We start from the raw sequence: 15,776 nt of genomic DNA, 5'->3' as shown, positions 1-15,776 counted from the left end.
CTTAAGAGTAGGAAAAAATATGGGAAGAAAAGAAAACAATACAAAGAAACTACACATATAAAGTTGATCATTTTTTATGGTTTGAGACAGAAAGAAATCAAGCATTTTCCTTAAGAGACTGAATTTGATAATGCACTATTTTGTACTACAAGTATCAATGTACTTTACAAATGACCTTGATGTATCATTTAGTGAACATTCATTTAAACATGCACGCACACACATACTTTCATACCAAAGCTGTAGTTACTCACCAGCATCTTGTATATATTGAAAAAGACCTGTCCGTAGATCATCTGAGCTTTGTTCACTTTTAAAGGCTTGGTTCTTTTCCCAAGATGGCATCTGAGACACTGGTTCTGAAACTTGTGCTTCAAAATTTCTTTCCTCATTAAGATATCCACTGAGTAACTCATGTAGAAGAACTAAACAATTCAAATGTTCTTGACCCCAGAAGACCTTTAAAATTACATGAAAAATTCTACTGGTCTTTAAATACAAACATTTCTTGAGCATAATTAAGTACAATCATATTTGAACTGATGTAAGTCTATAATTATCTTCAATTTAATTACTGATAATAAACTACAATTGCTAAATAATTAACTTATAAAAGAATGAAATTCTATTATTTGAATAAATATATAACAAGAAAATTACTGTTTTCATCTATTGTGTAAATAGCATACATTCATTTATTTATTTTTGAGGATTGAAGCCAAGGCCTGTGCATGCTGGGTAAATGCCCTACCACTGAGCACCAGGCCTCCAGCCTGCAAACTATAAATTTAAAATGCTAGACTAATGATGAAATTACATTCATCTGAAGTAATATTTATAAATTTATTTAGCTAAGATAACAAAGAACACCTATTATGGTGCAAGAGAAGGTAATGGAGATCCTCTAGGCCAGTAATAGCAAAACTTTGAGAGCTTTCAATGATAACAAACAGCGGGCTGCAGCAAATACGCCATAGGTTAGCTATCACTGCTTTAAGCCAAAATGTCAATAAAATAGTAATAACCTTGTGGAATAGCTTTGTACATTTTGTCATGAGATTAAATAAATAATCCTCACTATGAGATTCCTGTGTACTTTTACACTTCAGAGAAAAAGAGGAGAACTTGTTCAATACACTTAAAATTTAGAAGGCTCAGGGCCAGGGATTTAGCTCAGCGGCACCGCGCCTGCCTCACAAGTGCAAGGTCCTGAATTCGATCCCTGGTACCACAAAAGAAACAAAACAAAAAACAAAAAAACTTAGGTCCAGGGATTTAGTTCAGTGGTACCACCGCCTGCCTGGCAAGTGCAAGGGGCTTTGTTTGATCCTCAGTACTAAAACAAACAACAACAACAACAAAAAACTTAGAAGGCTCCCAGCTTCTGTGTTTAGTGAGAACACGCCAACACATGAGATTGCACAGTCTCTCCCCAAGAATCAACTGCCTGGGAGCTCAGGAGAGTTGCAGAGCAAAAGCATATGGAATTTTCTCTACTGGAGCAGACTTGTTCTTTTTCTGGTTTTGAATAATATTATTCTGTAACAGACATATGGCCAATAGGTCACAGTGATTAATTGCAGAAAATTAAAAAATGTCAATAATGATAAATTTCTTTGAATATACTGGGTAAAGACAATATAACTATTAATTCTAAAAGAACCAATTAATATAGAGAAAAGAACATACAGAGGTAGAAAAAAGTAGCCCTATACTTTATTTTTATTTATTTATTTATTTAGGTACCGGGGATCAAACTTGGGTCCTTGTGCTTGCGCAGCAAGCGGCAAAACCACTGAGCTAAATCCCCAGCCTGATATACTTTATAGATAAGTATAAAATCTTAGGCTTAGATTCTCCGAAATAAGAGATAGAACACTAACTCTACTTTTTTGCTCTCATCAATATTATTTTTACTGTGTGCTGAGAAATAAAGAAAAGTAAAAAGTCAAGCTGGAGAGGAAAATACCACATTTCAGCCTTTAAATTGTCAAGAGATAGTAAATGACTAGAATGTAGAGAAGATATACTTGTTTTTACTCTTATTTCTGGTTTAAATGTGTGGTTACTTTGCTGCACTGGAAGCAAAACAAAACCATGTTTATTACTAAATTAAGACTGATGATGATACTGAAAATCTCAGAAACAATACAGAACATAAGTTATCAGGATCTCCCAAAATCTTGATCTGTGTCAGTAAGACTGGTGAAAAGTTGGGGCAATACAACTTTAAGATAAAAACATGAAATTCAAGTTTAATATGCCTCCTTTACTGACAAATTAATAATTTCAATTTTCTATCATTGTGAATCTTGCAAAACTTTTGCTTTTATGACAAGTCTGAATGATATTAAATCACATAAACATTATATTAAAAATCTATCCATATCTCATCAAGAAATAAGGTGGATATTCTCACATATTAGTAACATAGCTTTCAGGCAAATACATAAGACAGTAATGTGACATATACTTTAGTCATCAGACATCAACCTAACAAAATTGCTATTATGAAATGGTTCTTATATATTGCTAGTGATACAGTGTTTGAAACACATTGACTAGTTTATAACTAGAAAAAGTCTACACATTAAAAAAAGCTTGACCCAGCAATTCTCTTAGTTATATACCCAAGAGAAATGAAAGTATATGTCCACAAAAAAATGTGTATGCAGATGTTCATGCCAGTATTACTTGTAAAAGTCCAAAGTGGAAAGACCCAAAATGTCTCTCAAGTGATGAATAAGTGGTAAGGAAAATGTTCTGAAACTGTGGTAATGGCCACACAACTCTGTAAATGTACTAAAAAACTCTTAAATAGATAAATTTTTTTTGTATTAAATTCTTTTATCGGTACATTGTAGGTATACAACACAATTACATTTCTCATTGGGAATTGTACCTTTATATAATGCATCTTGGTTCTTATTTTTTCCCCATTCCTAGCCCTCCCTTCACGCTTTCCACCCTTCCCTACTTACAAAGACTTTATTTCCATTAAATAGATAAATTATATCTCAATAAAGCTTTAAAACATTTACAAAAGTAGCAATCTGACAATATTTTTTTTAGCACAGACTTAAAATGTAGTGAAACAGTTAAAAAAGAAAAGCTACTCAAAAGCTTATAGGAAAATAGGGATAATCCCCACAGACCTGTAGTAGACCGCCTCTTAGATCAATGGATATTTTTGGTAGAGACTGTTTGGGGCTTAGATTGCCACTGTGTTTACACCATTTAGCTTCCAGATTGGCAGTAGCACAAAATGGTCCTATCAAAACCCGACTTCTTTCTTTGAGACTTGTTTTAAGGAGAAAATCATTTACGCTGAGTAGAAATGATGATCCAAGAATTATGCCTAAAAATAAATAGGAATATATATTATAATTATTCTTGAGAAAACATTTGGGGAAGGGCTATCTGTGTTTTTAAAGTCTCTTAACTCTTTCTCAGAGTCTTCTTTTTCAGTTAGCTTTGTACCACAGTTTCATGCCATTTATATACAATTCTAGTTATGAGGCAGGTATACCTCATTCACATTTCTAACAAGGCAGTATTTACCAAAACATTATGACATTTTCCATGTGTGAGCATTTTATGTTTTACGAGTAGAGACATTTTCATTAAATTGTGCAAGTTTTTCAAAAACTACATTAAGAATAAGAACAGCTGCTTCATTTGTCTGTAGTTAATATAATGGGAAAGGGCAGTTTTCTGTGATTTCTGTGAGTTCTGTGATTCAGCAACAGAATACACTATGCTAGACAGCCTTTTGACTGGCCCATGTTAAAATCCAAAACAATCAAAATACACAACATGTGTTTTCTAAAAAAATTAGTTTAATCCAAACTTCACACATCATAACTACTTGAAGTTTACAAAGTCTTAAAAACAGATAGTGGCAGGTTAGATTTATGAGAAAAACTATGTGTTGTAGTTCAAAGTAAATATACTCAAAAAAGGAATATACTTTAAAATGTAGGTTTTCTTTTGAACTTAAAGTAGGAGTGAGGATCAAAACCTTTTCATAAAACCAACAGCACACTTTAAGATATTTAGATGCAAAGTTAGAGTGATGAGTTCACTTTCCTCTCAAGGAGCTCATATTCTAAATTGCCATTGTGAATATTGAATTTCACCAGACCATGTTTGTAATGCTCAAGGCTTATTTTTCTAATGCTATTTGATCCTTTAAAAAGATGAAAGATTAAAAAACACCTTAGGCCCACAGTATACACATGTTTCAAAGTACAGTACCCACACAGACTTTTCAATTCTGTGGAGATTTGAAAACTTCATACATGTTGCATGTTTCTACTGAAGTAATAATGTACATAACTTCTAATTCTCCACAGAAGGCATCATACTTATAAATACATTACCACTAAGGCTTTGGTTAAAAAATTATCATGGTGGAAATAAATTTCTTAAACTTACTTCATTAAATGTGCCACTGAATTTTTATTTCATTTATACAATTCTCTTGATTCAAATCTACATTTCACTTTTAAAAAAACCCAGAAAATAAAAAAAGAGATAGATTCAAAAATACTTAAGAATCAAAACCCAACTTTACTAATGGGGTTTACAATTTAAGTCATAACTTCCTGACAACTGTATTACATTTCTTGACTTCTCAACAGTAAATATCTGCTAAATGAAATGCATCAATTCATCATGCAGAAATTATCATAATGGGATTATTAAAGTAGGTTTAATTCAGTACAACCATCTAGAAAATGTGCATCAAGGGACTGTCAGAATTACAACTCCCTTTATCCTCAAATGCATGCATCTTCCTATTACTCTACACTGACATACTCAGTTATTTAATAGTAATCTTAACATAAATGTCTAACTAATCCTGAAACACAATGTGTTTAAACCCAAAGGCTCTGAAATTGGTTAGCAGATTTAATGGTTACCATTATTTCTTCAAGAATCCAGACTGATAACACTTGGGGTTTTTAAAGGGCTCTTCTTTGAATAAATTCCCAAGATCTCCCTCCCTTCCTCCCTCCCTCCCTCCTACTCTCCCTCTTTTCTTGTGGTACTGAGGAGTGAACCCAGGGCCTTAACTTTGAACTATATCCCCAGCTTTTTATAATTTTTATTTTGGGACAGGGTCTTGCTAAGTTTCCTAGGCTGGGCTTGAATTTGCAACCCTCCTACCTAAGCCTTCCTTGGTATTGAGATTGCAGGTGTGAGCTACCATGGATGGCTTATTTTTATTTCATTCTGTCCAATTCCATTTTTTTTCCTAGCTTCATTATTTTAAATCATCATGGAAGAGAGACTTTACTAATTTAAGTGACTGACAGGGATGGCTACATTATCTTCAAGCTCCAATAGACTCAGCATCCTAGAGTCAAGGACCACCTTGTTCCAGGAAGTTCTGGGTACTGTTCTATAGCTCTTCAGAATCTGCTCCACTGATCTGAACTGACAATTTAGAATATGATCCCGTTTTCAGCTGCCTCAACATATTTAATTGGTAAACAGGAATTAAAAGTGCTGAAATCTTTGACATTCTTCAATTTGCATTACTATAAGACAGAATAATAGGACCAGATGGAAGAGACTTTAAAAGCCATCCACTCCAAGTCTCCATCTTTTTAAAAGAAACATTTTCTTCTATTTTGTAATAATTTTAGATCTACATAAATGTTGCAGAAATATAGAATTCCCATATATCCTAATCCAACTATGTAGAGTACAAATATTGAAATCAGCCAATTCATACTGATATAATAAAACTATTTAGTAAAAATTGCCAGTTTCCCCGTGATGTCCTTTCTTTGGTCCAGCACCCAACCTAGGATTCCCATTTAATTTAGGTGTCACATCTCTTTACTTTTTAATATGCAACAGATCTCCAGCTTTCTTTGTCTTCATGACTTTAGGACTTTTGTATAGTCCAAACCAACTATTTTGCAGAGCATTTGTCAATTTGGGTTTAAGTGAAGTTTTCTTATGAGCAGAATGTTATGGACTATTGGCAAGAATCCTACAGAAATGATGCTTAGTGCATCTTATTGGGGTATGTGGCAGTGCTATTTTATTACTGGTAATATTGATTTTGGTCACATGGCTAAAGCAGATTTTGCCACTTTATAGTTACCGTTTTCTCTTTCGTAAATAAATATGGGGGGGGCGTGATTCTTGGAGATTCAGCAGACAACTTTTTCCACTAATGTTAGCTTCCTTCAATGAGACTCACCTGTAATGATTTTTTTAAATTACTGTGGTGTGTGAACTGCTAGTTTCCCATTTCCTTTATTCAGAACTGTGTCTTCTACTTCATTTACTAGTTCGCTTATTTACATTAGTATGGAACCCTGAATATTCATTTTATAAGTTATAATCCAATATTGCCATTACTTATTTTGATGTTTAAATTGAACCAGGTTTGGCTGCTGGGGGCTCATTTAAGTTGGTTCTTGTGTCCTTTGGATATACCCTCATCATTATTTAAGGCCCTCTTTAGTTCCTGGCCACAAGGTATTTCAGGCTCAATTTGTATTTTCCCCATCCTACTTAGGCATTAGCCACTTCTCAGTGAAGCTTTGGCTTTTTTGTTGCAAATGATATCTAGAAACCAAAATCTGGCTGATAGGTATGTTCACTGCTACTAGGGCATTGCTGCTTCTAGGCCTTCCCTGCAAAGAGCACTAAGAAGTGTATGTATACTAATCCATGTATACACACACTGTATCTACTCATCTGTAAATATATTAAAAACCTGGAGTTCATCCTGATACCTCTGGTTCTAATTCAATACCACAGGGAAGTTTCTAGCCTTCTCCCTTTATTTTTCAGTCTGTGACTGTGAAAAACCCGCTGAGAACCCCCTTCTGATATGTTGCTTCTCATCTACTCTAAAACATCATTTGGAGTGAGTGGTCAAATTAAAGCAAAAGAACTAAGATAGACATAAAGGACAACTTCAGGGAAACAAAGGTAATTAATTATCTAAAAGACTATTAACAGAAAGAGTTAATAATATTTTCTGAAAGTCTCTTTAAGAATGGATTTGACGCCGGGGATTTAGCTCAGTGGTTTCTCCGCCTGCTGCGCAAGTGCAAGGACCTGAGTTCGATCCCCGGTATTAAAAAAAAAAAAAAAAAAAGGATGGATTTGACAAAAATTTGTCTGAAGCACACCAAAGAATGAGATTACCTTTGTCATGCTATAGCAGCTTTCTTTCATTTGCACAAGAATATCTGCAAGCATAAGATAAAATCTCAGCTTTGTAGAAATAAAATACTGATGTTGCACTGTCTAAATTAGTATCTGAGGTTTTGTCAAAAAAATCTAGTATTGGAATAAAATCAGTATGACTTATAGATACTCAGGAAGTTGCACGCCTCCTCTCACAGAACTTAAGTAGAGTTGATGGAAGGTTCTTTTTAACTCCTAAAGGTTTATAACTATTTATTGACTGTGATAGGAAAGGATGAAAAAAAAGTCTAGATTTGAATTACTACAAAAATAAATATAGAAATGTTCACAGATTTTGTGTCACTACATGCACGACTAAATCCATGAACATTCCCTTCCTATCATACAAATTCTATTGTTCTTTGCTGGAGTAATGGGATAGCTGGATTTCTCAAGAAAGAAATATAAAGGTAGTGTGTTACCTTTGCATTACTAAAATGAAATGTCTGAGGTAATTAAATTATAAAGAGAAAAGGTCTGCTTCAGCTCCCAGTTTTGGAGGTGCCACTCCATGAATGATTGACCCTATTGTTTTGGGCCTGTGGGGAGTCAGCACATCATAGTGGGAACATGTGGCAGAACAACTGCTTATGGCAGAGCAGCACTGTTCACCTCAAGACGAAGAAGGAAAAAAAAAAATAGAAAGACAGACACTTGGCTCCTGCAATCCTCTCTGAGGCCATGTCCATGATGACTTAAGGACTTCTCTAGTAAGGCCCCACCTATTAATGCTCCACAGTACCTTTGTTCCTTTTTATTCTCTTCCCCAATACCCCCCCCCCCCCCCCCGCTCTATTCTTCCTTTTCTACTCATGTGCAGTTTGTACTGTCCTCTGTCTTCAAGTTTACCAGCACCAACCTTGGGCACTGACCTTGTTTAAACTTGACACTGAGAATTTAATATGCTAATGGGGGCAGTGAGGACACAGAAACAGGCATTGCCTTAAGGCATCAAGAAAAATACATGACCTACAGATAATAAATGTGCCCTGGTGGTCCCTTCTGCCCCCTTTCTTTTCTTTCTCGCCATATAACTATGAGGAAATTAGGCATGGCTCACTTACAAGACTTACATGACTAACTCAGCTCATCCCCGTGTTTTTCTTGCTCACTACATGCCACGATCTTGTGACTGTGCTTCTCAATGAGGGGACCTGGTTATTTGTGGCATCACAGTTAACCTTTCAAGAATAACCTTTCGAGTTTAAAACAGTCAGCTCTTCTGAACATTTCCTGCTACATTTTTAAAAAGCTACATCATAACAGAAACACATGTTAGTTCAATTTTGGTGTAAGTGACCAATAATAAGATGTGGTGACCCGTAATAACAGAATAGTGATGAATTTCAAAAAGAACAATCTCAGGGTTTGTGACAGGGTTATTAATTCTTTTTTCCCTCTGAGAAGCTTGCCTATGGGACATCATCTCTTCCTTTTTTCTTTTGTTCTTTTTTTCTTTTTCATGAGGAGACATACTAAATATCTTTCTTGGGATAAAATGAATCTTACTTCAAATATAAACATACATATAAGTCCAGGGTAACAGAGCATACTCAAGAATTCATGTACACTGGATACCTACACATTTGAAATCTTGTGTAAATAGCAAGAGAAAGTAAGTTAAAGTATGTGTTGCTCTTCTTCCTAGTGGTGATGTACTGTTGGACAAAATGCCCACAAGTAAAATTATAAAGTTATCTCCTTAGCAATGAAACACTAGAAAAGGCTAAATAATTTTGTACAGTTCTCTCTCTTGTGTTTACAGCAAATACGACAAAGTGTTTACATTTGTTTTTACTGATAAGTACGCAGGCATCTGATATGCTATCCTTTACATCTTTTGTACTTTAACTTTTCTAAAAGTCTAAAAATTTGCAGAAAGAAAAAAATTTAAATAAATGCTGTTAAAGTTTAAGATTGGAAATAGGGAGATAGATCTTTGGTAAATGGGAAGGAGTCTAAGTGATGTGCAGGGAGAGGAAGGGGATGTAAAGAAAAATAGCATGTGTCATGCATATACCAACTACTCATAACAAATGTATTCATGATGTACTGCAAATATGTATCAATAAAAAACTAAAATAAGGTTTTTCATAGATTTATGGATAAAGTTGCTTTAAATTAAAAAATAAAATTATCACTTTGTAAGCATGAACATCATTAGTTACCCAATTATTAGTTACCCTTGCACTTGCGAGGAAGGCGGCGGCACCAGTGAGCTAAATCCCCAGCCCCTCGAGTCATCTTCTTAAAAAATTCAAATTCTGAAATAAATTTTAGGCTTTCAGCAAAGTTGATATCCTTCACTCATCTTCCTTCAATGTTAATAACTGATATAAAACTAGAGTATAATTCTCAAAAATGAGTAAATTAATAGTGGTATGATACTACTAATTAATAGAACTTTTTTGAGTCTCATAAGTTTCTCCTCTAATATCTTTTATTCTCTTCCAGGACCCCTTGCTATATTTAGCATGTGTGTGATCAGGTCATTTTGACCGGGAATATAACCTCTTCTCTCCACCTTTTTTCAGTCAACAGAAAGCTTTTCTGCTGGACCTCTTACAAAAGTCTGTGTATATATTTTCAATTTCAGTTTTAGCAAACTAATGGAAGATATTTAATTAAACTAAATGAGGTGTAGCAACACTGAGAAGTAAGTTCAAAAACAACTGGCATGATAAACGAACCTTGCTTTGTGTACTGCCATACTTTTCATTAAGTATAAAATTTTAGTTCATTCAAGGAACAAATAGTTTCATGACCTTTAAAATACTTCATAAGACTAATAAATGCAAGTCATTTGTTTTGGAAAAAATTTACAAAATGCTGCCAGCTGTACATCAACAGTATCTACTAGACTCTATGCTGACTGAACAAAATACAATGTAAATCAAGCTTCTGCATATCATTAGAAAGAGTACTCAGTGATGACATATGCTAGGGAAGCATATCCAGGTATTTTTTTTTTATGCAGCTGGAACTAATCTTAATCTACTAGAAAATCAGAAAGCATGTGTTGGAAACATACAGAAGCTGATTTGCATAACAAGGAAGCATGGAGAGCCTCCAAAACTGAGGTGAAGACAAATTTTACAAGTATGATATATAAAGACATGACCAGTCCCTCAAAGAATACATTTTTCCCTACTCCTAGTTCCTTCAATTAATTATTTTATAGCACATAAAAGTGACACTTAGGTGCTCTAACCATGAAAACACATCAATTAAAATGCATAAACTCATCTGATCCTACTTAAATACATTCAATTTTGTAATAAGCCTATATATGTATAAATATATAGTACCTATTAATACAGTAAATTAAAAGATAAAATTGACATATGGAACAAAATAAAACAAAACAGAAAACCTCTTGGACATTGACATTTAAGTGGTAAGGGATGTCAGCGCTTCCTAACAAAGTAATTTAAACATCTGGTCATAAAATATGAGCTTAACTGGATGGCCCACCTACTAGCATGTATCCCTTCTCTAAAGCACAGAACACCTTCTCATTGGTAGGACTTCCAGTGCCCTCCTAAATGCTGACCTGGTCCTCACTGGTGAGTAAAAGTGGGAATCCCTAGTCTAATGCAAAGCTTATCTCTGGAAATAGGGTAATGGAAAAATAACAAGAAGCCAGAAAATCTTTTTTTCTTTAACATAAAGAAAGGAGAAATTCAGGTTGAAGGGAGGACAGGGGAATGGGGAAAAAATAAGAACCAAGATATATCATATAAAGATACAAATTCCCAATGATGAATGTCACCACATTGTATACCAAAAATGTACCAATAAACTTAGCAAAAAAAAAAAAAAAAAGAGAAATTCTCATAAAAGAAGAAATGACTACTAAGTTGACTACTTATTCTTGGCTCTTTTCTAAAAGGTATTTTGAGTGAAATGTCTTAAAACTCTAATATCCTGGAAAACATTTAATTTGGCCAAAATACCAAAGGGGGATGGAGGATGTGCTTTGCCTCCTTCTTCCTCTCCAATCTGCAACCATGCTCACTGTTTTTACAGTTGTTTCAGTTTATTGGAAAAACAAAACTGATCTGATCATGGGGAAAACAGACTGGTACTTTTGAGAGCATACTGGAGAATGTAGGACAATTTTCTTGTGAAGAATAGCAAACGCATGCTTGAGAGTTTCTGAGATGGATTCAGTGGCTGGTCAATTTACAGGTGGAAACTGCTGTTATTGAATCATTTTTTTTTTTAGTCAGTCATGGATAGAAGAATTGGTTTAAACTTAAACAATGTTGAAAGTAACATGATTTGGTAAGCAATTCACTACAACAGCTTAGAAAACTGGTCTTGAGCTATGAAACCCAGGCTTTTAGACTGATATAGCAGAAAGACCAGAAGCCAAGAGAAGTGCATTCTACCTCAGAATGTTGCTGGGCAAATTGCTCAACCTCTCCACTCTTTATTCAATGCAGTAGCTAATCACTTAACAGTATACCCTGAGTGTTACCTGGGCAGTGCATTTGTTTACGTTCTATCCCAAGCATTGCCCAGGGAGATGTCATTTCAATCAGTGGATTCTTATTTGCATGAGATACACTTGTACATCTGTTTATTCATTTAATATCTACTATTTCAGTGTTCTTTTAAATTCAGAACATTGTATTCGGCTTTGATATTTGCTTCTAGTGAAATCTAATAATAGTTCTGGTTATTTTCTTTTACTAATTCAGGTTTATTTGTGCAAAAATAACCTATAATTTTGTGCTACAATCTACAAAACTTCTTATTGTAAGAGTACATTAGATATAATTTTTATAGTTCTCCAGAACTCAGTGATATTCTTTTACAATACAAAAGGATACATGTAGGACATTGAGGGTGAATTAGGAAGGAAGTGCCAAAAGATCTGCAAAGAAAAAAGCGAAAAATGGAGAAATTTTAGCATATCAGAGAGGAAAAGTCTGTTTTATGAAATGGAAAGACAAAAAAGACACCTCCTCATTGTCAAGTATTCATGATACAGAAATGACAGCTTAAAAGAAGAAGCAAAAATTAAAAAATTCCAATAGTGGTCAATGATTATAATTCTATGGGTGGTGTTGACAGAGTTGACGAACATCCAACAAGCTATCCTGTAATAAAAAAGTGAAGAAAAAATATTATTATAAAATATTTATGCACCACCTTCTGGACCAAACAATATGGAACTCATCTGTTATTTATTCAAAACAAGGGGGTTCAAAAAGTCATTTACAATTTGGATTAGGTCTAATAGACAAAATAATTGAAAAATACAGGATAACGAAACACCAACCAGGACATTCATCATCAACATCTTCACCATTTCGTTCGGTGGGTAGACATTTAATTGAAATTATCTCTCCCACAGAAAAAAAAGGCCGACATGACAGTATAAAGTGTGTTGTTCAAAGAAAGACAATAATGTGAAAAGAATTCAGAAAGAGACTAGATGTCCAGGTTATAATATTGCGTTATGTACTGAATGTTTTGAGATACATCATACACAGAAAAATTAGTAAATAAATTTGATTAAATTGTTGTTTTTATATTTCTGTTATATTATCTTTTTTTTGGTACCAGGGATAGAACTTGGGACCTTGCGCTTGTGAGGGAGGCGCCTGAACCAGCTGGCCCCTTTGTTTTATTATGTTATAAAAATTAACCAAAAAAACCTCATGCAATTTTTGGTCATCCTGTATTTAAAAAATTGGACTGGTTAGTGGTTAAAACTAGCTCAATGGCCTTCAGCCCTGGCTTCCACTTAGGGTGTCCTACATACAAATGGAGGTCCATGAGGTAATTTTGTAATTTTAGTATCTCAAAGAGCTCAGATATCATTAGTCTGTCTGAGACAAAGTTGTGGAGTTTTTATTTCTTGTTATAATTATATCTAGTTGGTATAGTTAGCTATCTAATCCTAAATGCAGTATGTTAGGATCATAAGGTCTATAGGAGGAAAGGATAAACAGAGTTCTTGATAAAGAAAAATATGACCTTTAAGATAATTTTTAGTTCAAAATTTAATGATCTATCTGAGCATGGTGGTGCATGCCTATAATCTCAGCACACAGGAAGCTGAGGCAGGACGATCACTTTGAGTTGGAGGCCAGTCTGGGCTATACAATAAGTTCAAGACCAGCCTGAACTACATAGGGAGACCTTGCTTCAAAAAACCAAAGCTACAAACAAACAAAAATTTAATGATCCTTGACTTTAGCAGTCAAGTGGTGTGATTTTGTTGAGAAAGAGGGAAGGAAGACACACAAAGACAAATATTTTCTGAGCATTAGCTGGTGCCCAGCATTATGTAGGTACTCTCCTCACACTGTTGCCCAATCCTCTTAACAGCCCTGTGAATTACTCATGCTTTCCTTTGGGATATAAGCTGTGTGACAGTTTTTACCACAATTAATGTTCTAGTAAGTAGCAGGGTGGGATGCAGATTCTGTCAGCCTCTGTTAAGCATTATATTGCTATATAAAAATTACTCTTAGCTCTTAGTAATTTCATTTCCCATGTGGTAAAAGAGTTTTAAATAAATGCCTTTTCCTGTCCCCAGTCCTCTTGTATAGCCTCAGCATGTTATGTTAAAACAGTCAACAAGTCCAGGGGACCGGCAAGGATGTAAAAGAACACCTCCAATGTGTTTTCAGTCACTTGTTATTGCCAGGGCTTATGTGGACAAGTGAGTAAATTTGCTGTGACCACAGGCAAAACTAAACGCCATTATAAATTCAGCAGAGCAGGCAATAGAGATTTCTTCTAACCTTTGCTTTTTTCTGTAGTTCTAGGGCTAGGGCTATGATATTAGGGTCCTGTCAGCAAGATGCAAGAGTCAACCAAGAAAAAAATACCTCTAGTACTTGATTACTAGGACTGGGATGTTGTTTCTCCATTAACATTCTGCACAGTGAGCTATCTTCATGTTACCTGATAACATTTTTGTTGTCTCAAAAGCCTCTTTTTTGACCTGTCCAAGAAACAGCCCACTTTAATATGGGTATATGTGATTTTGTATCACTGACTTCTTTTAACCAAATGCATCTAAATCTAGAAGAATTTTCTTTACCATAGCTTTGTTAAAACTAGAAGAAACACAAAGCATTAAGTTGTTTTCCTCCTAGCATACACACGACACACAGAGCCAAGTGTAATGGGACAAAATTCTAAAAATATATAATGTGAAGCCAAGCTCTATATTGTTTGAAATTTGGTAACTAAAACCAATGGCAAGAAATAGACTAATTTAGGTAGAGACAAGATTTGGAGGTGGATTTACATGGAACATTATTATAACTGCATTGGACTTCTCATTAGAAGGGAGCAGAGTCTTATGAAGACTTCATACTCCCCAGGAGAACCATATTTATACAATTAACAATCCTTTTGTTAAGAAAAAAAAAGCTTTTCATTATTGCATGTGGACACATGTGGGCTGTGTAAAAACACAAGAGATGTGTAACACACGGTAAACAGAAAGTAATGATCTTAAACAGGCCAAATCCTTGAACTTGTCATTAATAAATGTCTCTTCTACATTCAGTTACCCAGGCTGCTGGGAGCCTGTTTTCTTCAAGTACTTCAAACACTGAAATCCAGGAACATTTTTTATTTTAATCCATTACAGGCAGTGCTTGATTTAACTTTATTAGTTGTGGTGGTGGTAGTGGTTATAAGTGGGGGTACAGCAATGTTCTTTTACACATCATTTCAAAAGGGCTTAATTATATTTTATAGTTTGGGCCAGGAATTCTGCTTGTTTTTTGTCTAGCAAGGTTCAAATGGAGTTCAGGTCAGTGATGAATCAGAAGAAAAAGTCAGAGATGGTTATCTCTTTGTAGTGAGCTCATCTCCCTCTAGAAAGACTGGGCAGGTACACCATGTTCACTACACCACAGCAGAGGAGATCATTGCTCTGATAGCTAAGATTATTGCTTATTAGAAAGTTTTCATTTTTCATGCAGCATTGAAATCAATACATCAGAGATTTAAGCCCATGGTTACCTTCTGTATCTATAAAGGTAAATATATACTATCCTATGTATTTAAAAGGGTTCCTAAAAAAAAAAAAAAAAAAAAGGTTCCTCTTAGAATCCAAAACAGTAATAATAACCATAAGCACTAACACAAAATGTACCTGAAGAACAATAACTACATAATAGACATTTCAAGATATACATGAGCTCTTTACAATGGAAAAATGAACATATGTCACAAAATGTAAGATGTACAAGGCTGCTGGACATAATTTGCTTAAACAAAAGAATAACTGCATAAACATTCCTGAAAAGCAAAAATCTAAGAGTTTTTAAAAAATGTCAAATATATATAATTTTTCTCTTTTTCTGAAGAAAAAAACTTTTTCTAAGGTAGTGGTATTAATGTTGCTTATTACTGTCCAAAAGTCTATCTACTCATATTTCAGTCACAGGAAGGAGAATTGGTACACTGAGATTTCTTCTCCACTGAAAATTATTTCTAAGAAGACAGGAGGATTACAGTAGCTGATATATTTATATTTTCATCTTCCCTTATATTAGAAATAACATAGGAAATTA

General features: G+C 34.4%; 1 protein-coding gene across 9 annotated transcripts in view; it reads right to left on the bottom strand.

Moving 5' to 3' along the window:
* Nucleotides 1–15,776, bottom strand: part of Vps13b (vacuolar protein sorting 13 homolog B) — a 728,055-nt gene that overhangs the window by 170,609 nt on the left and 541,670 nt on the right. For all 9 annotated transcript variants that reach the window (XM_087190742.1, XM_087190740.1, XM_087190746.1 and 6 more), the window contains 2 exons: nucleotides 3,156–3,358; nucleotides 255–459 (listed from right to left, as the gene is read on the bottom strand). In XM_087190742.1, coding sequence (XP_087046868.1) covers nucleotides 255–459; nucleotides 3,156–3,358 — 408 coding nt within the window. The remainder of the gene's footprint in view (nucleotides 1–254; nucleotides 460–3,155; nucleotides 3,359–15,776) is intronic.

This window comes from Heterocephalus glaber, unplaced genomic scaffold (genome assembly GCF_053883595.1).
Source record: "Heterocephalus glaber isolate CG9 unplaced genomic scaffold, H.glaber_assembly_v1.0 deba00001555, whole genome shotgun sequence".
NCBI lineage: Eukaryota > Metazoa > Chordata > Mammalia > Rodentia > Bathyergidae > Heterocephalus > Heterocephalus glaber.
Note: the sequence above shows the minus strand (reverse complement) of the source record. Positions and strands in the feature narration are given on the sequence as shown.